At 42.3% G+C, this 27,606-nt stretch overlaps 1 protein-coding gene across 6 annotated transcripts in view; it reads left to right on the top strand.

Annotated features, from left to right (window-relative positions):
* Nucleotides 1–27,606, top strand: part of St3gal6 (ST3 beta-galactoside alpha-2,3-sialyltransferase 6) — a 56,512-nt gene that overhangs the window by 7,266 nt on the left and 21,640 nt on the right. For 2 of the 6 annotated variants that reach the window (XM_041672883.1, XM_041672880.1), the window contains exons 2-3: nucleotides 10,165–10,328; nucleotides 24,610–24,709. In XM_041672883.1, the coding sequence (XP_041528817.1) occupies nucleotides 10,250–10,328; nucleotides 24,610–24,709 (179 nt within the window). In that variant the 5' untranslated portion in view covers nucleotides 10,165–10,249. Of the gene's footprint in view, nucleotides 1–8,406; nucleotides 8,573–8,670; nucleotides 8,810–10,164; nucleotides 10,329–24,527; nucleotides 24,710–27,606 lie in introns of those variants that run through there. The other 4 variants (XM_041672881.1, XM_041672882.1, XM_041672884.1 and 1 more) reach the window with 4 other exon arrangements.

Here is a 27,606-nt window from a genome sequence, read left to right as displayed (position 1 = left end):
AGACATATTTAGTGCCCTGAGGCATGAAAAGCTCTCCTTATTAGAACAGACAGAGCTGAGTGGAGGAAAAGATTGGCGAGAAGTGGGGGTGGAGTCAGGTTTTGGATAACTGCTGTCACCCACTGGTACTTTCCTAGCATGCACAGGCACAGAGCTCAACCCTTGCACCACACACACAAATAAACGCACTAGAAAAATCAATTCTGCTGTGGTGGTTCACGCCTTTAATTCTAGCACTCTCGAGACAAAAGCAGGCAGATCTCAGAGGCCAGCCTGATCTACAGAGTGAGTTCCAGGACAGTCAGAGCTACACAGAGAAACCCTGTTTCAAAAATCCAAAATAAATAAATGTAAAAAATAAGATAAATAAACAAAAGACAAGAGAATTTTAATCTAGGCATTCAAGTGGATGAGCAGTTCTTTGTTTTAACAGGAGTTAGTTTATAATTTTAACAGGGTGTGATGATTTGAAGTTTTCTACAGTAGATGGGTCTTGTAACAGACACTGCTGTCAAATGCCTTGATATTTGGAGCCAATACTTCAGGTAAACATCAAAGGACTTAGTTCTATTTTATCAAAATTCCTATTTTAAATAACTAGGATATAAGAGACCATCATGCAGTTTGAGCATAGGGTATACACGATTGCAGACTTTGACTGTTTTGGAGGATAGATCTTGCCTACTTACTACAAAAGCCTTTTTTTTTTTTTTAACAAAACTGGTGGGCAGAGTTCTTTGACATTCTAAAGAACCATATTCTTAGGCTGGGTGATGATGGTACATGCGTTTAATGCCACTACTCAGGAGGCAGAGGCAAAGGTAGACGGATCTCTGTGAGTTCGAGGCCAACCTGGTCTACAGAGTGAGTTTTAGGGTAGCCAGAACTGTTTAAGAGAGAAACCCTGTCTTGGAAACACCAAAACAAGACAAAACAAAATGAAACAAAAAATCATATTTTTTTAAAACTTTTCTGCTCAAGCACTCTTCCTATGAAAATTCCTATTCCAGTACAGAAAACATTCACATAGCATTTCTTTATCTCATATATATATATATATATATATATATATATATATATATATATACATACACACAGAAATACATACACACATATATGCACACACACATATATACACACACACACACACAGAAATACACATATAGTTATACTCACCCCTGGTTTTGACATGACTTTATGTGTACCTACTTTCTTAGACTCTTCTGTACCTGTTGCAAGGAGGGCTGCTTGTTGATTCCCGGCCGCTAAGCTGCGAAATAATCACACAAAAACTGTATTAATTAAATCTTTGCTTGGCCCAGTAGCTCTAGCTTCTTATTGGCTAACTCATATTAATTTAACCTGTTTTTATTAATCTGTGTATCGCCACATGGCTGTGGCTTACTGGCTAAAGTTCTGGCGTCTGTCTCCAGTGGGGCTACATGGTGTCTCTGAGACTCCACCCTTCTTTCTCCCAGCATTTAGTTTAGTCTTCCTTGCCTAGCTTTGTTCTACCCTATCAGGCCAAATCAGTTTCTTTATTCATTAACCAATAAAAGCAACAGAATAGACAGAAGGACCTCCCACACTATGTACCTTTAGCCAAATTTGGGGTATCAATAGATAAGGTAGTCCTCTTTAAAGAGCAGAATTCTAGAAGGAGGCTTGGTGGGAGGCAGGAGGGTGGAGACAGTGTTTCAGAAACTTTATCAAAGGTACTCAGGCATGACTTAGTGTCTGAGAACTGCTTCAAGTTTAGCGTTATTAGAGCAGAATGTTCAAAGTTGAGCACCTCTAGATATGAAATATTAGAGGCTGTGGAAGCCAACTTGATCAGAATTAAGGCCTGTGGCCTATATATTTACTTATATTTCCCCTTAAGGCTATGCACTTAGGGACACAGCTCTACATAGGCAGTTCATAATGGTTAAATTCTACATGTTGTTCCAAACATGGATCTGAGCTTTATAGCTGGCATTTAGTAGCTCCCTTTTAACTGCTGCTCTTACAAGAAAATGATTGAAATGTTATTATTAACCCACATTAGGAGTTTCAAAGATAGAAATATTATTTATTACTTGTGCTTTCTGAGGTGTAGGAGTCTAAAAGCCATGTGATAGTAGTGACATCCAATGGGAGCAATCAATAGCTTTCATGAAAGTATATGCTTTGAAACTTGTGCTACTAAGATCTTATGTAATAGAAGCTGTATGTATCCATCTACAGATTCCTTTTGCATAATTATATTTTTCGTAATTTATATGCAAATTTTGGTCCATTATGCTTTATATAGATTTGTTAGCATTGCAGTTAAATTTCACTTCCCTCCTCTCCCTTGAACTGATGAAGAAAGAATTTGTTATTCACTGTGTATGTATTACCTGATGCTAAATGTCCGCATTATATTTAATTCTAGAAAACCTTCTCTGCTCCCCAAATCTGAGGTTTACTAATGCTACCATTGCTTAGGTGTTTTTCATTTTGGTGGTTATTGAGCAATAGGACCCAGCACATTCTAGCCATAAGAGCTTAAAGCCCTAGGAAAAACATAGATGTGAAAGGAAGAACATTGGCAGTTCATTGAGCTGTAATTAGCCTGGGGATGGCATGCGAGGGGGAGCTCTGCAAGGAGGGCAGGAAAATAGAGAGAAAGCAGGTATCTCAGCACATTGCCAGCACTGTGCAGGGTAGTGCACTCTTATGGGCCCGTGCTTATCAAACAGACGCTACATTATCAGTCTTCGCTTTGCTTATAGAACTTGCCAGTTTGCCGGTTCAAACAGACAGGCTTTTGGCACTTATATTCTTCTTAGAAGCCAACTGCATTGCATTTCCAGTTCCACACTGGCCTCCTGGGAGCTGTTCCTCTTAGGTGAACTGATCACTCAGGCAGATGTCTAAGCTGTCTGTAAGGAGGTGCTGAGCCCTCGCTGTGTGACACGGGGTCAATGATTCGCCTGTGAAATTTCAACGGGGCTGCCAAGACCCCTTTGTCTTGGACGATATTATTTTCTTTAACGATTTATGGAGATACATTAAATGTGTCGAGGACCCCACAAACCATATGAGTAAATCTTGATTTATGGAGATACATTAAATGTGTCGAGGACCCCACAACCCATATGAGTAAATCTTGATAAATTTCCCCCACAGTAAACAGACCCAGGCCGGCTGCCTTGGATGAAGCAGTGGAGTTCCTGGCTTCAGGAGGGCACCACCTGCTCCTAACCAGCCACTTCCGCTCCTATATGACCGTTATGTTGGCTTCCCTCAAGATTCATAGTGTTTTGGCTCCGTCCATTTAGCACTGGTGTTAGTACCTGTGCACTCTGAAGACTCCATTGTGTCATGAGGGCCTAGTCTCCCTGGGAAGGTGTTACCTCTTGTCAACCCTAAAATGGGAGCACCTGGTCAGTGGTGCGGTCTTATTTGGAAACAGGGTTGAATCTGATGTAATTCAGAGGAGCTCACACTGGAATAGGATGGGCCCTTAAAGCAATTAACTGGTGTAAGGTTGGAGGCCTGGTGGAAACACCAGGTGATGGGAGAGGCTGGAGGGATGTGTTTATAAGCCCCAGAATGCTCAAGATTGAAAGCACAATGCACAGAGCCAGAGAGAAGGATCACCATGACTCTCAGAGGGAAGATGCGCCTGCCAACACCTTTCTTTCGGGCTTCTAGACTTCAGAACTGTGTGAGACAGCATTTGTCTATTGCTTTAAGTCCCCTATCCCATGTCACTCCATTCCTGAAGCCCTGGACAGTGGGTCTGCAGGACACTGGTAGAGAGGGTCTTGTGGGGTGCTGATGCCCTGCCTCTCATTGGGCATCACTGGCATTCGCCTGGCTCTGGGGCTCAGGGGCTCAGGGGCTCAGGTTTGCCTCTCTGGGTGTTCAGAGGCAGCCTCTGCCTAAGTTCCCAGGCTTCCTCTCTGGCCCCTTGTCCCTCCGTGTCTGAAAGAGCCCCACTGGGTGACAGGGTTCAGTATCACCTTGTGACTTTGCCTTCTCCCTTATCAGTGTTTCAAGTGCACTTTCAAGATCCCCCCACCTTGGTTTCTTGATTAAGATACAGATGAACTTTGAGTACCAGCCTTTCTACCTTTCAACTGGCTCTCTCTGAACAGGTCTTTCCCCAGGCCCAATATGGCGGGTGCAATTTTCCCATTTCTCTGCTCCAGAATAATTTTTTGAAAACAAAACAAAATAAAGCAAAACACCTGGAAGGTTGCGTTTTAAAACAAAGGCCCCCTTTTCCGAATGGTTTGGTGTCTTGTGGTTAGAGGCTTCATTCTGCTGAACTTAGGCATATTAAAGAACATTTTTCATTTGAGAAAATAAAGCCTTCCACTCAAAAGCAGCTTGACAATGAGATTTTCATTAGCAAGGAACTGTGCAAAGCTTATGAGTCTACTGGAGGGGTTTCTTTCTGCCCCACCCCCCACCCCAGCAAAGACTGGGTTCAAACTGCCGTAATACTTAATCTAGCTTTTATTTGGGGCTAAGTTTCTAGTGTGACCACAAGGAAGGTACTGTTTTGCAATCCCCAGGGTAAGTCCGCAGACATGGCCCAATTCCTGAGCTCTGTGCTGGTGCCCTGCTTTCCGGGCCTAGGGACTCAGCTCGCAGCAATTCTTTATGCTCTGAGCGCGATCTTTTAGTCTCTAAGGACGTCCTGAGCCTAGAGTGGCTGCAGAGAAGATGTGCACTCTCCAGCTTGTGCTGTTAGTGACTATGGGAACATCTTGAGGGCACTTAAAGCCCCAAACATAAAACTTGCAGAAGTTTAAAAAGGTTAGTTTTGTCTTCTGGTTTTTATTTATTCATTTATGTTTTATTTTTTTATTTTTTCTTCATTTCTTAGGCCATCGATTGGCTTTAGCTTCTAGTTCTTGGCATTTATACCTGGAGAAAAGGGAGGGAGTTTTAGGCTATTTGTATCTTCTAGACAACATATGTATTTATCATAACATAAATTATAAAGCACCATACCTGGGACAAGCAGTTCCGAGGTCAAGGGCAGGACCAAAGGTTCTGTTTATGTTCTGGTTAACTGTGTTTAATTGTGTAACTAGGGATTTGCCTGACAGGTGGCCTTGTTTTCAGCTCAACCCATGCATCCTGAGATTCTGTGGTGGATGCTAAATGGATGGGTAGTAATAGATCTAGGATGGACGGATGAGTATAAAGAGGGGGATGAGGAAGGGAGCGGCGGAGGAACACAAATATGTCACTGCTCCCTTTCTCTGGCAGGTTTTCTTACTAAAGTGCTAATGGGATTTCAGGTCTGCTGAAGCCTGGGAGGGTTTTCCCTCAGCCCGGCAGGGTTTTTTGGGCTTCATCCAGGAATTGAGAGGCACTATCTTGCCTTGCCTATGGAATGTGCTAGAGCATTCTTGTAGTTCTTTGTGAAAACAGCACCAAGTACCTGGACTCCATGGAGACTCCAGTGTGCGGGCATTGCTTCTTAGGTTGGAAACACTAATTTCTTTTGATTTCCCACCTTGGGAATGGTGCGTATTTTGTTGGAAATCATCTCAAACAACCCCGAGAGAAATGCACTTCTTTTGAAAATTGTGGACATTCAGTAAATTGTTATATATATTTCGAAATATCTAATGTTTGAGGTTGGCCCCTTTTTTTGATGTTTGTTTATAAAAATGTTGAAAGCTCAGGAATTCCATTAGAGGATTTTATATAGCTTGGCAGTACACCTTGTTCTAATGCCCTTGATCTAAAAAACGCAGCAAACACAAATAGATAGATCCTTATTTTCAGTTACTAGGTCTTAGGCGTTTTGCTGAGTTCTTTAATTGCCTATCTCTTAACATTGTCTCTGTTGCCCACTAGATACTTCACAATCCTTTTTATTTTCTTTTTTAAAAAAAAAATGGCAGTTTTTATGTTTGTACTTTGGGTTGTTTTCTGGACGGAGCATAGGACCAAGCATTCCAGAGAAACCTTATTTTATCTGCTTTTCCACACGGCTGATTTTCCAGCAGTCAGTGTGTTTCTTGAAAGAGAGAGAAAAAAATGTATTTGCCTCCTCATTAGGATGCCTTTAAAAAAAAAACCAAAAAACAAAAAACAATAAAACCCCAAACAGAGTTTCTCTATGTAGCCCCGGCTGTTTGGAACTTGTAGGCTAGGCTGGCCTTGATTGAACTCAGAGATCCACCTGCCTCTGCTCCCAAGTGCTGGGATTAAAGGTGTACTCCACCACACCCAGTTAGAATGCTTTGTTTTTAACATTATCATAGGTTCATATAAACTAGAAATCTGTTATCGTAAGATTTTTGTCATTTTTTGTATGTGTGTTTGCATGATCACAGGTTCATATGAGCTCGCGTAAGTGTGAAGGTTGAAGGTTAGCGACAACTTGTGTTTACGAATGACGGCGTACCTTATTCTAATGTCCTTGAGGCAAAAATGCAGCTAATGCCAATAGATTTCCCTCTGCCCTGTTTCTGGTGACTGCTCTCAGGCTTCTGTCGGAATGGTTGCAGGTGCTGTTGCCTCTGTCTGGAATGCTCTTCCTTCCTACAGACCCAGACATGGTCCCCAGCAGCAGCCAGGGCCTGGTTGACATCCTGGCCACAGCTGGCAGTGCAGTCCACTCAGGTTGGCATGACCCCGGGCATGGCGCCTCCCTTGGTCACCACATGTTGTTTCGTTTCATGTGATTCACACTCAGCTTTCAGAAGCTGTGTCTTGCTTTCCCTGTCTGGATTAGTTCTGATGGCTCCCAGCCATAATTTGATAAATGCTCGTGAATGGCTTGCTGATGTATGTCTCTGAGGCACTGTATCCCTGGTGGCATTGAGTAGACACTGGGAGTTTGTTTATGGAGTGTCAATGATGTCACTTCAGAGGTTGAAGCAGTGCTCTGAGTTAATTTTACTGAATAGATATTGAATTTTAGTCAATATTTGTCACTATAAGAATTATTTGTCTAAAAAAGAATTATTAATCTACTGACATTAGAAAGTAAATACACAATGTATGGTTTCATGAAAATATATAACTGATGCTTTATTTGTAATAAATAGCTAGTAGCCTAAATTAAGATGCACCTCTCATTTATAACTCCGGTTAGATCATCTAACAGTGGTGCACACGTTGTCACATGGATTTGCCCTGAAAAGCAGGACAGTTTCTAACACAGAGATCTTAAGGCTTGACTTCTGCTTTCTCTGAGCTTGATTCCTTTATTTTAAAAGTATCTGAAGGAATGATCTAGACTCACTCAGGCAGTGCAGAGGTGGTTTGGGTTTTTGTTTGCTTGCTTGTTTTATTATTTTCCCTTCTTTGCCCAGCACTGGGAAACTTGGGCCTCACTGAAGCCGGCCAAGCACTTCCCCACCGAGCTCTCTCCCCAGCCCCGCTGCTATTTGTTTATGTTGAAACAGGATCTTACTAGTTGTCTAGGCTGACTGACCTTGGAGCTGTTCTGTCCCAGCTTCTAGAATAGCTGGGATTACAGACTTGGGCCAGCAGGTCTGCCTTGGTCCTTGTTCATTGCAATAGAATATTCTCCCAGAGGGAGACTAGAGAATGCTTACAGTTTGAGAAATGGGCTACATTCAGATCTGTATATTTCTCCAGAGAAGGTTTTGTATAAGGTTCAGAACTGATCGAAACACCCAGTTTACTAGATGAGTTGGGGAGTAAAGCAAAACATGACCAATCGATTCCAGGTGGGTATCAGGTGAACCGGCAGGACTAGGGAAAGAACGGAAAGACACAGGAGAGCTACCATTTGAGGCCTTGAGAGACTGTTTCCTTTTACAGGTACTCAATTTTATAGAAATCATTGTGAATAATTACTTTAGAGCTGTCTTATTCACATTCTGTATTACCATAAACTAGTAAATTATTGGCTGTGGTTTCTTTCAAAGCTCAGGGTGAGAGTACCGTTTTGTTTTTGTTTTAAATAGAAATGGCTGGGCGGTGCGTGCACGCACCTTTAATCCCAGCACTCAGGGAGGCAAAGGCAGGCAGATCTCTATGAATTCAAATCCAACCTGGTCTACAGAGTGAGTTCCAGGACGGTCAGAGATACACGGAGAAACCCTTGTTTCGAAGCAACCTCGCAAAAAAAAGAAGTGAACTTCATCTTCGAAGCTGTGTGTAATTAGTATTCAAGATATGACTGTAAGGTCCTCAAAATAGCATGATGTCACACTTCTTCCAGAACTGGGTATGTCCTCATAAAACCTCTTGCCCTGTTATTAACTATCTGCCCCCAAAACAGGGTTGGAAGGGACCTTTGAGTGTGTGGGTACACCTATATCTATATGGATGTGTGTACACATAGATATGTGTACATATATGTAGATATGAAAGCACAGGACTGCATTTAGGGAAAACTGCTTCTCATTCGTGTTCTCTCCTTACTATACAAAGTGTGAGGCCATGGACGAGTGATGTTGGAATCACCTGGAGGCCTGCTGGAAGGGAGGACAATGAGGTTTTGGCGCAGAGCAGAAAGATCAGAATTGGCATGCCCAGCTGATGCCGATGGTTTTTAAGTGCTGCTCTGCAAATCCTGCCAAGTAGGCTGGGGAGCAGAGTAAGTATCTTTAGTAACGAGTGACTCACTAGCCCATGGTGAAACCTGTTATTATCTTTAGGTAGCCTAAATCTTAGGGAATTCTCCCGAAGAAGGAGCTCAGACCCAGCTCTGTGAATGGCTTTCACACCACAGAGTTCCTCTTCATGAAGATCCTTCAACCGTGAGACTGGGCTCGCTCTTGACCAAATGATTTTCCCTGGGAGTACCTACATTGCCATCTCCCAGCTGATTTTGGTATGACCTTGTTGGCTATTTCTTTATGATCTGTTCAGAATAAAGAACCCAGAAGGACCTTGCCAGCACTATAATTGGGATTCTTTTACTCCAGTTAGTCTTGAGTGGTATTTGGTTGAAGGTGAGAGAAACCCAGGAATTTTGTGTCCTATATATTCATGGAAAGCAGTTCGGTATAAATGTACAGACTTATCGTGATTCATAATTCTTTAAGTTCAACGTTCTGCCTCACAGAACTGTTGCATGTAAGGGTGGCCATCCAAAGCACCACTTCTGAGTTCTAAAAGACCCAATTTCTTGGTACGTCAAAAGAGAAATAGTATAGTATATAATAAATGATAATAATATAGTATGTAAAAATAGTATTTTATCGTTTTTGACAAGTTAAAAAAATTCTCCTCCATGACTCAAAACATCCAATGATTTGTGTTTCTCAGCAGTCTGTCATGTGTTTGTTTAGACATACACTGAACTAGCCTAATGTACTCAACTTTGTAATCTATTTTTGATGGGCTCTATCTTTGCCTGGCACTCAGTGATTTTATAATCAGCACAATTATTTATCTAGAATTCACAAATAAAAGTCACCATCTTTTTGTTTCTGTATAATTGTTTTCTAAGAGGTCTTCCCTCCAAATGTTTTACAGAAGCAAGCAAACATGACCTTGGTTGGTTAGTCTGTGTTCCAGTTAACCTTATATAAGAAAAGCTGTATGAGGAGCAGTCTTAAATTTCTTTTCAGTTTTTTTTTTTTTTGAGTTGGCCCTTGGCACAGCTGACACTAGCTGCTGGCTGTGCTTGTGCTGTTCCCATGCTGTCTTCTTGCTCGTTCTTCTGTTTCTGTTCTTCTCAACCCCCACCCCCATCTTCCTTTCTTCCACTCTTAACCTCCTAAGGCTTTGAGAGCCTGCAGCCCCCTTTCACTTCTGCATTTAGCAGTAAAGCTGTGTGTGTGTGTGTGTGTGTGTGTGTGTGTGTGTGTGTGTGTGTGTCTGGAGAGAGAGAGAGAGAGAGAGAGAGAGAGAGACCCCGAAAGTTAGACAGTTGCTTCTTTCACTTCCAGTTTGCTTTGGATTAATTGGGCTGAACCCGATATTTTTCAAAGAAATTGAGCTGGATCCTTTGGAAAATCAGTCTGGAAGGGCAGAAATGTAACTTGGGGCTTGCTCGGCTGTTTGGTTTTGTGTTTATTTCATTTAGCTTTTGTGTTTGGTATTTTCATCCTCCCATAACGCAGTCTTTAGGAACTCATAGCTGATCTGACTAAAACAGTGTTCTTACTATATTTGTTACTGGTTTCACCTCCCTGCAGCCTAGCCCTCCCCTAAATGTGCCACCTCTGTGTTTTGTTTCAGCGCTTGCAACTGAAGCTACAGCACAACCCTTCATCGTGGATTGTTTCCAGTATCCAGACCTCCACATGTCAGCAGTAGGCTCCTGATGCGGTCCATCCTCCTCCACCCCTCCTCACTGTTTTCAAAGAGAGAGGGCCTTCAGGAAACACACCCCAAAAGTGCAGGTTGGTGGAGGCAACTCAGCCTTGTCTCAGGTTCTTTAGATGTGAATTTCAACGCGGGAAATGTGAAGTCACTTGCAGGTGGCGTGAATGTGTCTGTTTCCAGCTGCATGCTGTTCTCCTTTCAAGTTCTGCAGGTGGCTGCAAAGCCCGGAAGACATTAACCAGTCAGTTTATGTCTATCCATAAGGCAGGCTACTGAGGCTGGGAAACTTTTGTTTGTTTGTTTGATAAATTTCATGCACCAACTCATCATTTATTCTGAGAAATCTTTTAAAGCAAAAATATTCATCAGGAATCAGCTACTTAAAAACAAAATCTATGAGCTCTTGCAAATTTGTTACAGTGCATCCCTTTAAGCCCTTTGTTAGGTTTTGTCTCTGTGTGCATCTGTATGATCCTGAGGGCCACTGAGGTTTTGTCTCTGTGCGTATCTGTGTGATCCTGAGCGCCACTGCGCATGCTTGTGTGCCAGCTCTCTCCTTCTACCAAGTGGGTCCTAAAGACCACACTCTGGTTGTCGGTCTTTGTGGAAGGCAGCTTTCCCCACTAAGTCAGCGGTTCTCAACCTCCCTCATGCTGCAGTTCTTTAGTACAGTTCCTCATGTCGTGGAGACCCCCAACCATACAATTATTTCCTTGCTACTTCATAATTGTAATGTTGCTACTGTATGAATCGTAACGTATATATCTGCTATGCACAGAGCTTAAGAGCCACTGTGCTAAGCCATCTTGCTGGCTCAACATTACCATCTTATTTGCCAATCTTTTTGTATAGGACACATCTTGATTGAGGATATTACGCTTTAGCAACACTGGCAATTTAAATATTCACTGTGCTCTTGGAGTTTAGTCCTTGAGAACTTCTTGAGTTCTTGTTTATTAATTCCGATACGATATGATTTGTGGTGTTTCATAGCCCACCCCACCCAAGGATAACCCTGGTTCTTACACTTCACTGTAGTGTACCTAGACTTGGATAGTGGGATGAGATCCTCAGTTTCTTGCTGCTACCAACCTCTTGATGGAATCCGACCTGTAATCTTGATTTTGCCTTTCTTGTCAGTCTTTCCATTTTCTAGCATCAAGGAGATGGGATGATTTTTGAGAGTCTCTATAATAATGAAAGTCCAAGATTCAAGTCCCAGCCCTGCTGCTGACATTGTTGGTGTCCTCAGGCAGGTTTTGTTTCTTCTGTGGAGTGTCTCCATCAGGATGAGAGGGATGGAAAAATAAATACCCATTTTAGAGGCTGATTTTCATGACTAAAGATTTCTACAATCTACAACCTTCAGAACCGTCTCGGCAGCAAAAAGTTCTGAAAAAAGGGTTTGTTGAATTTTAGCTCTTTGTTGTTATCTGCTGCTCAGTGTGCTGATGGGGTTTTGTCAACTTGACAGGCAGGGAGGAGGAAACCTCAGCTGAGAAAAGGCCTCCCCTTGTGGGAGGGGCTGGCCCATTGTGGGCTGGCCGTACAGTCCTCCAGGGCCTCTGCTTCAGTTCCTCCCACCAGGTTCCTCCCCTGACTTCCCATTACAGACTGTCATCCATGATGCTCCCCATTGCTTTTGACCAGTGTTTTATAGCAGCAATAAAAAGCAGACTACTGCGTGCATACTTTGTCTGTACCCATTTTCTGCCCTAGAGCTTATAGGCTTTCCAGTCTTCACCCTCACCTTGTTAAACGTGTTGAGTCGTGTGAGTTTGCTTCCACATCTAGAACACAAAAGCTAACTCTTTCTCAAGACAATAAAAAATCTTAGTATAAGATGAACTAGTCACCAGCTTACATTATTTGTAAGGGTTTTGATTTTGTTTATTATTTTTAGACAAATGTGAAGCTAGGAGGTGTGATAAGCATCAGTAATCCCAGCAACTGGGGAAGTGGAGGCAGAGGGATCAGCCAGACTGGCTATGTACAGTGAGCATGAGGAACAACTAGCTATGGGATACCTGCTTCTAGAAGAAACGGAAAAGATTTGAAATGCTGACTATAAATTGGGATTTGCTTGGTTTTTATTATCACTCAGTAGCTGTGTAGTTTTATTACAAAAATGATAGAGAGGTATTGCTTTCCTGGCAGAAGTAGGATTTAATTTTGAATTTCGCCAAAGAATTCTCACTTCTGTTTGGGATGCTTTTAATTTTACATTCAAAAGTATGTAATTAAGAAAGACTTCCTGACAGTAGACACTTAGAAATGTCAAAATTAGTGTATAGACATAATTATTGTTACTGTGGTAACAGAAACTGAATTCTTGAGGCTATTATAAGCATTATGCCACGTGTTCTGTAAGATCCTTAGCTTTTGTGTTTTCAAGATAGTTTTGGGTAAAGACTTGGTATATGGCCAGTTTTACTAATTCTAAAAAAACATCAAAATAAGATTTAAAAAGTTCTTACCACCTGCCAGTTGCTTAAATTGCATGCAATAGTTGTAACACTTCCGTTACATAACATCATTATTCCCCATTTTATAGAGGACAAAAAGACACAAAGCAGCTCAGTAGATTCCAGAGTCTTTTGAGTAGTCAGGACTTGCGGAGACTGAAATCTAAGGTGTTCAACTGACAGGCATCTGAACGCTCAATTATGGTGCTTCCTACAAACTGCAAATTGCATGAAAAAGATGACGAGCAGTAAATGGAAGGGCTAAATTATATAGACGTCTCGGATTCTGGGCTCAGTGGTTTTATGGGCATGTGGTAGATAGCCAGTCAAAGTCTCACTGTGGGTTCGTGGCAGGATGGAGACCGGCTGCACGTGGAGAGCTGGAGGCCTCCTCTAACACGTGGGCTGGAGGCCTCCTCTAACACGTGGGCTGGAGGCCAGCTCTAACACGTGGGCTGGAGGCCAGCTCTAACACGTGGGCTGGAGGCCACCTCTAACACGTGGGCTGGCTTAAAGCGAACAGGAGAGATCAGTAGCTGAGTGAGCTGGAATGACAATGAGGATTTGAGAAACAAGATTAAGATAGCTGCCTGGGAGCTTGAGTGTGGATGGGCAGAGGTGGAAGTGGAGATCTATCTAGAAGCATGCAGGGAAATGACGTACAACCCAGGCTTTTGGGGCACCACCCAGAGGGAAGTGGGCTAGATTATCAGCAAGCATGGGACAAAAGAAAGACCAGTGAAGTCAGCAGTACCATTTAATTCCTTACTGATTTGCTTATTCGTTCTGTTACTGAAGGTTATACTCTTCTGACGAGTTTTTAGGTTTCTTTTTCACAATCTTGGCTGTTCTTCCGTAGTTTGGTACTTAGGGCCACATTCTGTCTAAGTGTCCTAAACTTTTGATTCCTCTAAGATTGTCATTCCTGGATCCAAGCTATAAATTGCAGTAACTGGAAATATGTTGTCAGAATTTGAACCATGATTCATTTGGCACTTTTGAAAAGACCTTTACATTACACTTATTTCTATTTGTTTTTATTTATTTACTTATTTATTTGGTGTGTGTGTGTGTGTGTGTGTGTGTGTGTGTAGAAACAGAGATGGGGGAGGAAAGTAGGCACATTACCATGATAATTTATGGATGTTGGTTTTCTCCTTTAGACATGTGGGTCCTGGGGTTGAGCTCAGGTTCAAGAGTGGTTCTCCACATTTCCTCCCCTAAACATGAATAGTGTCATGGGACAGTGGTAGTAGGTAGGGGACTGAAGTGGCAGTTCTGCAGGCTCAACCATGTCTGGTGAGTTCACAGATAAACCACAGACTCAGAGCCCAGCTCTTCTTTAACCCCCCTTATCCTCAAAGGGTGTTTGGTTTGTTTCTTCCAAGAAATGCCTATTCATTTGCCATTTTGAAAGATGCCTAAAGGCAGAAGCATGGGAGTTGGAAGGAACTTCTAAAACCTCAAACCCCCTGGTTTTCACAAGGGCCTGACCCTCTCAGTGGGGTGCTGTGACTTCCAGCAGGGCTTTGGAAGAATGCATCACTACAGCTGTAAAAGCCCCTCTTCTGACTCAGAGGACCAGAGAGGGCAAGAGCGTGTATTTCCCTTGCCTTCCTGGACCATACTGGAGTACTAGGGAAATGAGATATTATTTTTAACCAGTAACAGATAGCTAAAATGATTTTTGACTTTGTGTAGCTTAATTTCTGTACCACATGGACTGCTGTTCTCTATATCTTGAGGGCACATATGCATTATGTATAACTGTATGTTTCTAATCAATGTATTTTCTTTAATGCATGTAGAGCTCCTTTTGTTCAGTGGTTTTGTGTTTTTCAATAGCACCAGTAACCAGTTGTAGTTTTTTTTAATTTTAACCAATTGAAGCAAAAGTGTCATTTAAAATTAGGTATCAGAATGCAATCTAAAGTCTTTGTATATAGTTAAAAATATTTACTCTACTGTCTAAGTGTGAATTCAGTTGCCGTGATAAAATACTGACCAAAACAAACATGTGGAAGACAGGGTTTATTTGGCTTATAGGGTCAGTCAGTTACCGAAGGAAACCAAGTAAGGAAATCAAGGCAGGAACCGTAGTTTTAGGAACTGAAGAGACCATGGAGGAATAGTACTTAGTGACTTGCTTCCTACGGTTTGCTCAGCCTTGAGAGCTTATTTTTCTGCAACCCAGGCCCACTTGGTGGTACCACCTGTAATGGGTTAAACCCTCCCACAATCAATCATCAATCAAGATAATTCAGTACAGACTCGCCCACAGCACAATCCAGTGGGGGCATTTTCTCAAGTGAGGTTTCTTTTTCCCAAATGACTCTAGCTTGTGCCAAGCTGACATAAAACTATCCGGCACACATGGCTTGCTCAGCTTGGTTTCTTATACAACCCAGAACCGTAGTGAGCTGGGCCCTTCCGCATCAATCACCAATCCAGCAAATGCCACACAGACATGCCCAGAGGCCCTTCTGATGAAGGTAGTTCTTCGGTTGAGGCTCTTTCACAGGTGACCCTAGTTTGTGTCTGTTGGAGCTCACAAGACCTTAGAGTAAATGTCCAGCTGACAGGTTCATAAAGGCAGACCCACGAGTGTACAACTTATGGGGCACCCGTTTTGCAGAGCTGCAGGAACACTCGTCTTTTGGAAAAGTCACTGTCATATCTGTAAAAACCTTGTGAAGCCATGATTCTTTCCTTCAAAATGGGATTCGTTTCCAAATCACCTCATCAGTGTGGCTTTTATACAGGCAATGGAGTGACCTTGCTCCCCCCCTCCCCCCCCCCCCACCTTAAGGCTTTGGAGCAATGGTATTCACTCTTTGTTCTAACGAATTTCTGTAGAGTCAATCCCACAAATTTACCTGCCAACAGATCACGTAACAGGAAGGCAGCCTGCTCCACCTTAGCTAACAAACAAATCTAGGCATCCCCTCCCCCACCCAACCTGGTTGTCACAAAAGAGATTAGATAAGGAGAATGGGTGAATCCAGGATTCAAGATGTTTAACATCTTTATCTAATGGTTTGGAAAGTCAGGTGTTTCTCTTGAAGGCCGTCTCCTTCCTGGGTCAGGCCACCTGTTCTGGAGTCTGGCTTTGTCAGGTTCTACCTGCCCTTTTTGTGATTTTGATATGCATATTCTCATTGTCCTTGTCTATGGAATTTTCCAACTATGCCTGTAAGAACTAGAAACCTTGTGGAGATCAGGCCTTATTCTTTCTCCTCCACGCCCCCTTCACTTCATTTTTTCCCCCTTGCATGAAAAGGAAAGAAGATGCAGAGATAATGTGCTTGAGTTAGGTTTTTTTTCCCCCCTCAGATTCTTGCCTGCCATAGACATCCAATTCTGAGCCCTGAGGGAGTACTGAGGTTGGCACTCAAGGCCCCTAGTACTTCACAGGTGACTCTAGTCTGTGTCAAGTTGACAAAAACTAATTAGTACTATACTGTCCATAAAAACATATTTCTACCTGAATAACTTTATTTGAATGTTCACTATAGTTTATTTATAGTAAACAAAAACCTACAAAGAAATCAAAGTCTTCTTTCCAGGGAAATGATAAATCAATTCCTGTGTATCTAGCCACAGAGACATGTACCCAGCAACACATACTCTGCGTCCAAGCAGCAACGATGAATGTACCCTTAATATATCAACATAAGTAAGATACACCCTGTTTGACTGTGTTTCTATGAAGTTATAGATGCAGTGTAACTAAAGTGATGTCATCAGGTTGCCAGGGACCAGGAAGGAGGGGCAGAGAGCTGACTGCAAGGAGAAACAAAGGGAATTGGGACTTGATGAAAGTGTTTGCTATCCTCACAATAATGGTCCTTACAGGACTGTCTGCATTCTCCAAACCTCATCAGATTGTACAACTGAACTGATGAAATTACTGTATTGAATTTCTGTTAGAATAAGGCTAATTTTTAAAATTAAGCACAGTCATTTATATTATCAAATACTTTTTGCAGCTGAAATCTTCCCAATAGTATATTAAAATAGAAAACTAGGTCAGGCTATTGCTCAATGATGACTCATGCTACTAATGCCAGAACGTGACTGGTAGACACAATAGAATCGGGAATTCAAGTTTAACTTACAGTAGTGAGTTGGAGGCCAGCCTGGGCTACATGAAACTCGGTCGCAAAAAGAAAAAAAAATGAATTCATCTCTAAAACAAGTGGACCACCAGGTAGTGGTGGCACATATCTTTAATCCCGACCCTCAGGATGCAGATCTCTGAGTTTGAGGACAGCCAGGTATGCAGAGTGAGTTCTAGGACCGCACAGAGAAACCCTATCAAGAGGTGGGGAGGGAGAGAGAGAGAGAAAGAGAGAGAGAGAGAGAGAGGTTCCTGAGATGAAATACATGAGTAGACAGACAGACAGACAGACAGACAGGCAGATTGATAGAGGTGCATCCCTGAGAGAAATCAGGAGTACACAGAGGAAGTATAAAACTTCCTTGTGTATGTGCACTGGAACAGAGTATCAAAGAGTATCAAGAGAGAGGTTCTAAGAATAGGAACATTAGTTCATTTATTTTTAGCATTCGATATTTTAGCGTCCAATACAGTTGCTGATAGCTGAGTGGTTTTTGTGCCTGCTGTGCTATTAAAAGTAAAAATTACGCTGCAAGTCATTTCTCTCTTTTTCACGTGTGCCATGAGCATGTCCCCTGTGGGTGGGGCTGGAGGCATGTGGGGATTTGGTCATCTGCTTTGGCAATGGCAGCTTATGTTCAAGTAGATGGAAAAGGCTGTCTGCATTGGCACAGGATGAAATCTATCTAGCGGAGCACTGGCTTTCTGCACAGACTGAAAGGGAATGGTGTGTGTGGCTGAACATTAGTGCATTATCCAAGCAACTGATGGATGGGAGACAAAGGAGCTCACTCTGCACGATGCTGCCTTCCTGCCAGGAAGAGGGAAACAGCTATGGCTTTTGAAAGTGGCTAGAATTTAGATAGTTGAGGAAACTTTGTTGAGACTTCTCAAAAAACAATTTTTGGAGAGGATAAAAGCCAAATTATAATTTTCTGTTGGTTTATTTGTAGGTGTTTTCCTCATTTTAATATTTTTTTAAATCACATGATAGTAGCTACTAACTTCAGATTTAAAGTAATAGTTTCTGGTGGCATAATAGTGCCCGTTATTTGTGTATGTACCCTGTTTCTTTAATTATTGCCTATTGAAAATTTCGAGACGTTTCTAGGAGAAAATTCCACCGATACTTTAAACTATGTCTATGTGCGATAGACTAAGGTGTTTGTAAGGCAGTGCATTTTAATAAACACTTATTTAATGTGCACCATAACATTATTTTCTATTTGCTTAGTATTGGACATTGAACCTAGGCCTCAAACGTGCTAAACACATGCTCTATCACTGAGCTACACCTCAGTCTCTATGTTTTAATTTTAAAGTATATAATTAAGTTCATAGTGTTATAGTCAAAAATACAGTTATTATAGTTTTACTTAATATACAGTTTAAAATTATGAGGTCAGATAGTTGCCAGTTTGAATTCTGACCGCTGGTCTAAGTATTAAGCAATTTCACTGAGTATTTTAAACCTCTTGACTTAGTTATTATGTACAAAAGGGCTTAATACCACGCTGTGCATTTACTGTGTGCATAATGAACTCTGCTATTATTTGCATGGTCATGACCTACAGAGAATAAATGGCCTTAGTATAGAAGAGGGCCTTCCCTGCACATTGGGGACATCAAGGAAAGTAATAAGGACTATACACCAGAAGGAGGTTGTGAGCTGAAGACTGAGGCTTTTCCATCTGTCAATGTGGGGTCCAGCATTTCCAGGAAGACTTGGGCTAAGCAGAGATGGCTGGTCCTGTGAAGCTGAGGCTTAGGGCTGGATCTAAACATTGGAAATTAACATCGGCTCGAGCTTGGAGGTTTCTTCACATGAGTATGTAATTGCAGAGAACAGTCACAAACTGAGCAGTAAGGAGAAAGAGGAAGGAAGGCAGGATGTGAGATCTGTTGGCCTCATTCCAGTCTTAACCGTTTTGTCAGTATGAGCTGAGGATGGGCAGAAGTGGAGGGAGGCGCGCAGAAGGGCAGAATGGACACAGGTGTCTGCAGGGCCACCGGGTCAGGATGGTAGGTGTGTACCTTGGACAAGGGTGGCTAAGGAAAGTCACAGCCAAAGTCTAGCTGGGCTGAAATCATAGATACTGGGTGCTCGCATCGTTGTGTGGAGCTCGTAGGCTGTTCCTTTCTAATTTGCCTAGATAAGTAATTCACTAGGGCTTAGCAACAGCACACTGGGTATAAGAGCTGGCCTAATGTGAGCAGTTAAGTCATGTTTCACTGACCAAGCAGGAAGCACAAGAAAGTCACAGAGAACATGGGGACATGGTTTAGGACCCGAGTAATTTAAATAAGTAAGTAAGTAAATAAAGAAATAAAATTTGGCTACCAAGCTGCTGGAGGGAAGGGCAAGTGAGTGAGTATGAATGAATGAATGCAGATATTTGAAAAGTGTGATCCAGTGTTGGAACCTTCCAATGGAACCAGCTTTGGCACATGAATGCTGTCTGCAGGAATCCGATCAAACCATTGAACTGCTAGCGCTGGGCCCTTCAGGCTCCCTTTTCTTGAACCAAGATTGGCACCAGATCTTGGGGTGGCTTAGTGTACAGATGGACATTCAAAAGGCTCCGGAGAAAGGCCAAGAGGAAACAGGGCCATAGAAACCAGACAGTAGGCATCTGCAAACACTTCGTGTAGAAAAAGCCAACACCAGGGCTGTTTCTGATCTGCTGTTGAATGAGATTGATTTTGAGACCAGCAGGGTTTTTGTGCTTGTTGAGTTTTCACTATTGTTGTTAAACATGCTTTCTTTTTTTTTGGCTGTTTAGCAAGCTCCCTGGGGATAGAGAAAACAATAGGAGGCCCCTAAAGAAAAATATGGTCATTTTTTTTCTAGCGCTGTTTTGTAGGGCTTGCTTGTTTCTGCAAATAATACTAGAATAGTAAGGAGGGGCAGGTTGGAAGGAGAAGGGTGGAGACAAGTAGGGTTTTATTTCAGCAGAATTTGTGTCAGAAACTGTCAACTTTCCATTTTATTAATTGGCATTGAATCATTTCTGCTAAAAAAAAAATGGGTGGAATTGACAGAGAAACATTCTGTAATGTTTAATCTGGCATCAAGAGTTTGGACCTGCTCATCTGTGAAAGGGACCCCGGGAGAGATAGTGTGTACAGGGACTCTGGTCTAATAGCTACTGCTTGAGTCACATGATTCTGTCACATGTCAGGTGTGAAACTTCTCTCAGCCCTTCATGTTCCTCAGCTCTAAAATAGAAACTGTAGGCGGTCCACTTCCTTGCAGTTGTTAGGGCGGCCAGTGATGATTCACCAGAACCCTTCCCCAGATGTTTGCTTTTCAATGAATTCATGTCATCATTAGTCCTTGGCCATGTGCCACACACTAGGCATTTAGAATGAAAAATTAGTTGGACCGTTGAGCTCTGGTATCTGTAACTACATTCAACAACCATCTTCTCTGCAGCTTCTGAGTGACATCCCCTGTGGAGGAGAAAGATAAGAAAGGTAGTGCGTGCTTTCAGGTCACCTGTGGTCCTATTGGGGACATTTACTGTACCATCTGTTATAGACTCAAACAAACCCAAAATTTTCTTTTTCTACATCGTGATTCTATAGTGAGTCCCAGAGCAGCGCTTCTCAAACTTCTGTATGCATTAAGAACCTCACGTTCAGGGTGGCTCCCACCTCACCCTGGCTGGTGCTGACCTTCACTGTTGTTTGCACTTCCTAAACAATGACAACAAAGCACCTGGAGGAAGTTGTAGAATACAATTCTCTTGTTTGGGTTCCCCTCTTGCCTTTTATCTTGAGATGACAGGATTAACCGGGAATAGATCTCAAAGGGAAAGACCAGACTCCCTTTCTGGTTCTCTTAAATTGTGTGATGGGAGACAACCTTTTTTCCCTCACTTGTCTGGAGGACCATACCCACACATCCACTTAGCAAGCTTATTGTGACCCTTAGAGGAGATGTTAGCCTTTCAGGCTATTGGTGGTCTTAGCAGCTCAATACAAACAGTACATTCTTTTGCTATTGAAGAGAAGGGAAAGCTGCTGTCTTAAAACACAGTGTGTGTGTGTGTGTGTGTGTGTGTGTGTGTGTGTGACATGTACTTAAACTTGTGTCTATGTAGGCCAGAGGTAATCATCTTTCTCAATCACTCTTCTCCTTATCTTTTGAAACCAGGCCTTTCTCTGAACCTGGAGTTCATCTGTTTGGCCCTTCTGACTGGTCACTGAGCTTCAGGGATCTGTGCTGTGCCAGGGTTTCAGAAAACTCACCCACAAGGAGCTTTTTTTGGAGGTCTGAACTCGGGTCCTCATGCTTGCATGCCGCACAATTTACAGAGTGACCTTTTCCCCACTCAAACTGATGCACTGAGAAAAGATCCGCTCCTACCCTCTGGGCGTGAGTTATGACTTCCTCACAGCTCCCAGCCCTCAGGTTGAAGCAGTGATGACAACCCTGGTTTGAAGGGCACCTGCTCTCCAAAATTGGCTACCCTTCATGTTTCATGTCAGGATCTTAAAATGTGCTAGCTTGTTTGTCGAAGCTGCATTCTAGACTCTTATGGCTTTTCAAAGCCATACATTGTCTGTAAGAATCCTGAGTGGTTTTCCTATGAATACTTTTGCTTAGCGTAACATAGTCGGTCCATTTATGGGATCACAATTAAAGAATTAATCTATTTGTGAAAGCTTTTTTCTGTGGACAGACAGAGGGGCCAGACATGTTTATCACAAGGATATCCGGGTTGGCCCTAGTCTACTTTGCACCTTGAATATCAAAGCTGTAAGTTGGCGATGAAATTCCAGAAAGTACCTTGGCTGCTTCAGGTTTTTCTTTTTTTTTCTTTTTTGGGTGCTGTGTATAACACCTCTTGATAAGCAGGTTTATTTTACTTTTTGAAAAAAAAAGAATGTTTTCTCATACTCCTTTGTTTTCAGTTGAACCACGTATTAGTGAGTGAAAAAATAAGACGAGAACAAGATTGTCACTTACCTATAATGCCAGGCTTCATAAAATGACCCCCTCAAGAGTATGTCTTAAGGGATAGAGAAGCAGATTGAATGCTAACTACTAACATTTCTAGGCCCTTATGTGAAACTATGTTTTTTTAAATTTTGCTGACAAACTAGGAAGTTATATCTTTATTAAATATTTATATGAAGTATTATTCCGAGTGGAAGTTTAAAGTTTTGCGTCCCACAACCCTCTGACAACCTGCTGAGAATGAGGGAGTGCTCTTGCTTATAGACTGTGGTCACTCATGCTGCAAGCAAACTGACTGACCAAGGTCCCCAGGCCTCAGGCGGAGTTGGGCTGTGGATCATGGGATTTCCCAGGAATTACACAAACTTAATTCCATGTATGTGCGACTAAAGTTCGCTCAACTCCCTTGTTGACTTGCTTTCTGCCGTCATTTGAAACTAATTTATTACGAGGGTGCTTGGGAGGGGTGGCTGCCAGAGCAGTAGCTGATAGTCAGAAGTGACCAAGCCCAGTCAGGTAGTCATTACAGGTAGACATTACAGGTTAGGACTGCTTAGCAGATCTCCTACGTTAACATCCACACCAGTGAGTCTCAGCTATCAGAAACCCTGGGCAACTGTGATTCTTAAGATGACGCCCTGTTTTAGAAAAGCAAACAAAACAAGGAAAATGCTTGAGTTTTTGTTTAGTATGCTCCATTTACAAAGGCAAAAAGTGGCCAAAGATTTCCAGCTAGGGGATAAGAGGATGGCTCAGCTGATAGAGCGCTTGCTATACAAGCACGAGGACATGAATTCCACCCTCAGAATCCATGTAAACAAGCTGAGCATGAGAGCAGACTTTTATAATCCTAGAGCTGGGGAGGCAGGGACTGACAGGTCCCTGGGACTGTCTCACCATTTGTATCAAACAGACAAACAAACAAAACAGAGGTTGTCCTCTGGTCTCCACATGCTTGCACACATACATGTGTATGAAGTGTATGTGCACACACAACAGCACACAATTTAAAACAAAACGGATTTTCACTTCAACCCATTTTCCCTTTAGAAGGAACTGGACATGATTCCAGCCAGCTCTGACTTTGTACATTCAGCAGGTCTCTGGATTCAGGTCACTAGATATGGATAAGAAAGAAAGGAATGGGCTATGCAGTCGTTTATTTCGTCTGAAACCTTGGTAAAGGAAGCAGAGCGATAATGTACCTGTTTAAAGTCAAATGCACTGAAATAAAAGGATGTATTTAGAACTACATATTAAGTATGACTTCTGCATTTAATTTTATACTGAAATAATAATAGGAGTTTTGCATGTCTGGATTTGAAGCAAAGGGCAGGAATACCAAACAAACACACTTCAAATGTTTCCAGTGGCCCGGTAGTGGTGTGGCGCATACCTTTAATCTCAGCACTTGGGAGGCAGAGGTAGGCGGATCTCTGTGAATTTGAGGTTAGCCTGGTCTACAAAGTGAGTTCCAGGGCAACTGAGACTGTTACACAGAGAAACCAAAAAAAAAAAAAAAAAAAAAAAAAAAAAAGTTTCCAGTGGTTCTCAGACTTCCTTGTGATGTGACCCTTTAATATAGTTCCTTGCTTATGTTGTGGTGACCCTCATCATAAAATGGCTTTGTTGCTACTTTATAACTGAAGTGTAATATAAATATCAGATATGTAGGTATCTGATATATGACCCACACACAGGTTGAGAACCACTGGTTTTATTTTATATTCCATAAAGTATTGTGTGGTATGTGTGTGTTACAATCTAGAGAACATTGTCATCTTTATTTTCTCTGCCTACAAAGGTACAAGGAGTAACACATTAGTGCAAAACAAAGCTGAGGATGTTGAAGAGTCAAATACGAATGTCTGAAAGTTGAAATGTTTTAATAGCTTCCCCCTGTTTTTTGAAATGCGGAAAAGGGCACTGAAACTATGACATCGTATTTGAAGTCACTTCAGGCCACGAAGGGGTCAAATGGTTATTCACATCTTGAAGCACATACTCACTTTTTATTGGAAAGGCTCAAAAAAAGATATTCTTCAGTGAGTGTTTTAGAAGAAAGGTTTTGGGTGTGGAGATATATAAATTCTCCTCTTGAAGAAGTTTTTCCTTTTTTTTTTTTTTTTTTTTTACCTAATATGAGGAAGTTTCAGGGAAGCCTCTAGCTTCGGCACCACAGAGCTGTTGGTTGTTGGAAACCTGCATCATATGTTGATCAATTGCTAAGACTAAGCCAAAGTGTTCTTTCTGTACATTCAGGGGGCGTTTTTTTTTTTTCTTTCTTTAAAATTTTTTTATTTAAAAGGTTTTTTTTACCAACCACAGTCTCCCCCCCCACTTCCTCCTACTCCCCTGCCACCTTCCCCCTCCCACCCAACTTCCCTTCTACTCCTCAGAAAGGGTGAGGCCTCCCATGGGGAGTCAACAAAGACTGGCATATCAAGTTAAGGCAGAACCAAGTCGAGGTGCCCCCCCCTCCCAGTATTGAGACTAAGCAAGATAGCCCTCCATAGGTAATGGGCTCCAAAAAGCCAGTGCACACACTAGGGATAGGGATAAATCCTGGTTCCACTGCCAGTGGGTCCACAGACTGCCCAAGTCACAGAACTGTCATCACTCTCAGAAGGCCTAGTGGGTCCTATGCAGACTCCCCAGCTATCAGTCCAGAGTCAGTGAGCTCCTCAGTGACCATCTTCATCATTTGTCTCCTCTCTCTTTATAGACTTATTTATTAATTCAAGTATTCGAACCGTAGTGAAAACCATCTGCATAATCATCCCCTCTGTCTTTGGATCCTGTTTCAGGCAGGCCAGCCATGAGAGGGTACCTGGTGGCCCTATTCTTGAGTTGCGTCTTCCTCTATTATGTGCTACACTGTATCCTGTGGGGAACAAATGGCTATTGGTAAGTTTGTTTTATTACCTAACATGACTTTCAAACTGTCTTCCCCTTATTTATGTAAAGAAGCTTCCAGAGTATTGTATTGTTTTGTATTGTATTACAATATTGTATCCAATATTGTAACATGTTGGATTTGTCTAGCCTTTCACCATACACTGGGATTTTACTATTCAGGATGCTGTACATTGTTTCTTTAACAATTTAAAACTGTTGAGTAGGTCTGGGGAGATGGTTCAGTGGCTCAAGTGCTTGCTGCATATGGATGAGGGCCTGGGGGTAGATTGTTAGAACCATGTGAAAACCAGGTATGAAAACCCTGTGCATTTGTAACCCCAACACTGGGGAGGAGGAAAGGGCTGGAAATAGGAAGAGCACTAGTGATGGCTGGCCGAATATCAGGTTCAGCTCCAGGGTTTGGGAGGGACTCTGTCTCAAAAGATTCAAGGGCAGAGTGGCAGAGCAGGACAAAACAACACACACACACACACACACACACACACACTCACACTCACACTCATACACACTCACACCTACATACATGTACACTTGCACACAGTCATACCTACACTTACACACTTTCACACACACACACTCACATCCACACACACACACTAACACCTACACACATACACACTCACGCACACTTATACATACACTTACACACTCTTACACATACACACAGACTCACACACAGAGAAAGAGACCGAGAGAGAGAGAGAGACTTAGATTTTTTTAATTGAGAAAAACCCTGTTGGATAGCCCTATTTCTTTAAAAGATATTTAATGTTAAAGTGTGTGTGTGTGTGTATGTGTGTGTGTGTGTGTGTGTGTGTGTGTGTGAATGTGTGTGGATATCTGTCGAAGCCAGTAGAGGGTGTTGGATCCCTGAAGCTGAAGTTGCAGGTGGTTAAGAGTCACCCTCCACATGTCCTGGGAACTGACCTGAGGTCCTCTTCAAAAGTAGTATGAGCTCTTAGCCTCTAAGCCACCCCTCCGACCTCAATCCATTTCTTATTGACTCCCAAGTAAAGCATTCGTCTTGACTACTTTCAGGATATAACATTTTGTATATATACAATAGCTCATCTTCTTGAATTAATGAAGTGGTTCTTAGACTCAGAATCAGTCGAGCTTTAGGTTGTTAATGCTAACACATACATACCATATCCAGTTCCCTTCGTTCAAAAATGCAATATGCATTTCAAAATAGCTTTGATGTAAAATACTTCTAAAATTTTAAGGCATAATTTTACTGAGTAGAAAATTTATTAAGTGTGCTTTTTACACTTCTCATTTCAGTCCTTTGGCTGCGAATAAAATTTTGGTGACCTTTAAATCCTAAATCGATGTCAGTACACAATTAAATGCATATAAATCAAGTGGTTACTTCCCAGTGTTTCAACGGCAGCTCTTAGGTTGTTTCTAACTAAAACAAAAGAAGAATCTCATATTTCTGTTTCTGCACTTTCATTGCATCACTGAAGGATTACTGCAGTGCTTTTTCATGGAATAAAGTTGGCCAAATGCCACTAGAAGAAACCCTAATACCAGCCAGGTGGTTTGAACCTACAGTTTTAGCCTCTGCACCTGATCTCTGGGCCAGAGAACATTGAAGTCTCATTCAGCATTCATGGAAGACATCTCTTCCTTCACTCTGGCTCCTTCTAATAATCATAGAAGGGGAGAAAAGGCAAAAAGATTGCTAAGCTACTATTTGTAATAGACATGGTTCTCTAGAAGGATAAAACCCATACAATGTACACATATTATAAAAGAGGGTTTATTAGAATGACTTCCACGAGAGAGGCTGAATAGTCCAATGGCTGGCTGAAACCCGGAGAGAGGCTCAGGTCACAGCAGTGGCCCGTGTGGTTCAGCCTGAAAGGCTTCAGCTGTCCCTGTGTCATGATGAAGAGCAGGAGGATTTCTTCAAATTGGCTGGGTTTCAGTTCACATTGGAAGACAGAGCAAGTGACGGACAGACATACTCATAGGCAAAGGAGGCAGGCAAGCTACATTGTATTTTCCTCTGAGTGTTTCCTGTCTGGGCTGCCTACCAAAGGGTGCCATTCACTCTGGGGTTAGGGTCTTTTCCTAATTAATCATTGCTAGAAATACCCTCAAGACCCACCCAAAGGCATGCCTCTCAATTCCACATCTCAAGAGATTAGATTATCTACCATTTTACTTTTCTAAACATCCTGTTTATCACAGAGGAAATGATAAAGGAGATAATAAAAATACGTTGAATTCACCACCATCTCTTGTCACCAGAATTTGAAGAGTGCCCACGCTCAGTTAACTTTACCCAGCTAATGTGGGTGTGCACCCCGGTATTTCTTCCTTTAAAACTGTCTTAGGGGAGCTGGGTACGGAGTCCCTGCATGGCCCTTAGAAATGGACCTGACTGGGGCAGCAAGGGAATAAAGACAAGACAGACAGATGGACATAGGAATAGAGGTCTGGGCGGGGGGATGGTCAGAGCTGTCTGCTAGAGAAGTCTGAGCACCCTGGAAACTCAGTGTGCTAGTTACTATAGACAGTCGAAATGAGAGAGCAAGTTATTGCATACAGCTGGAAAAGAAGACAGGGATTATGGCGTACAGCTGGGTCAAAGTGACAGGCTCAGCTAATCGTGACAGGAGCAGTCTCTGGAGAGGAGCTGTCTTCAGGCCATACACACCAGGGACACACCAGGGGAGAAAGCAGTGGTGGACATTCTCTGCACTCAGGATCAGATCCCTTTTGTGTGTGTCTCTCTGAGCCTGAGGATATAGGGTCCTCGACACAGCTGTGTCCGTGTCAAGCCCACAATTTCACTCAGGACTTTTCATTCAGGACTTCTCTGTTCCCTATACTGGGGAGACAGTTAAAGGAGCAGGGGAGATGATTCAGTTGGT

This window comes from Microtus oregoni, unplaced genomic scaffold (genome assembly GCF_018167655.1).
Source record: "Microtus oregoni isolate MIOR12 unplaced genomic scaffold, Mior012 000023F_ref0000262, whole genome shotgun sequence".
Lineage (NCBI taxonomy): Eukaryota > Metazoa > Chordata > Mammalia > Rodentia > Cricetidae > Microtus > Microtus oregoni.
Note: the sequence above shows the minus strand (reverse complement) of the source record. Positions and strands in the feature narration are given on the sequence as shown.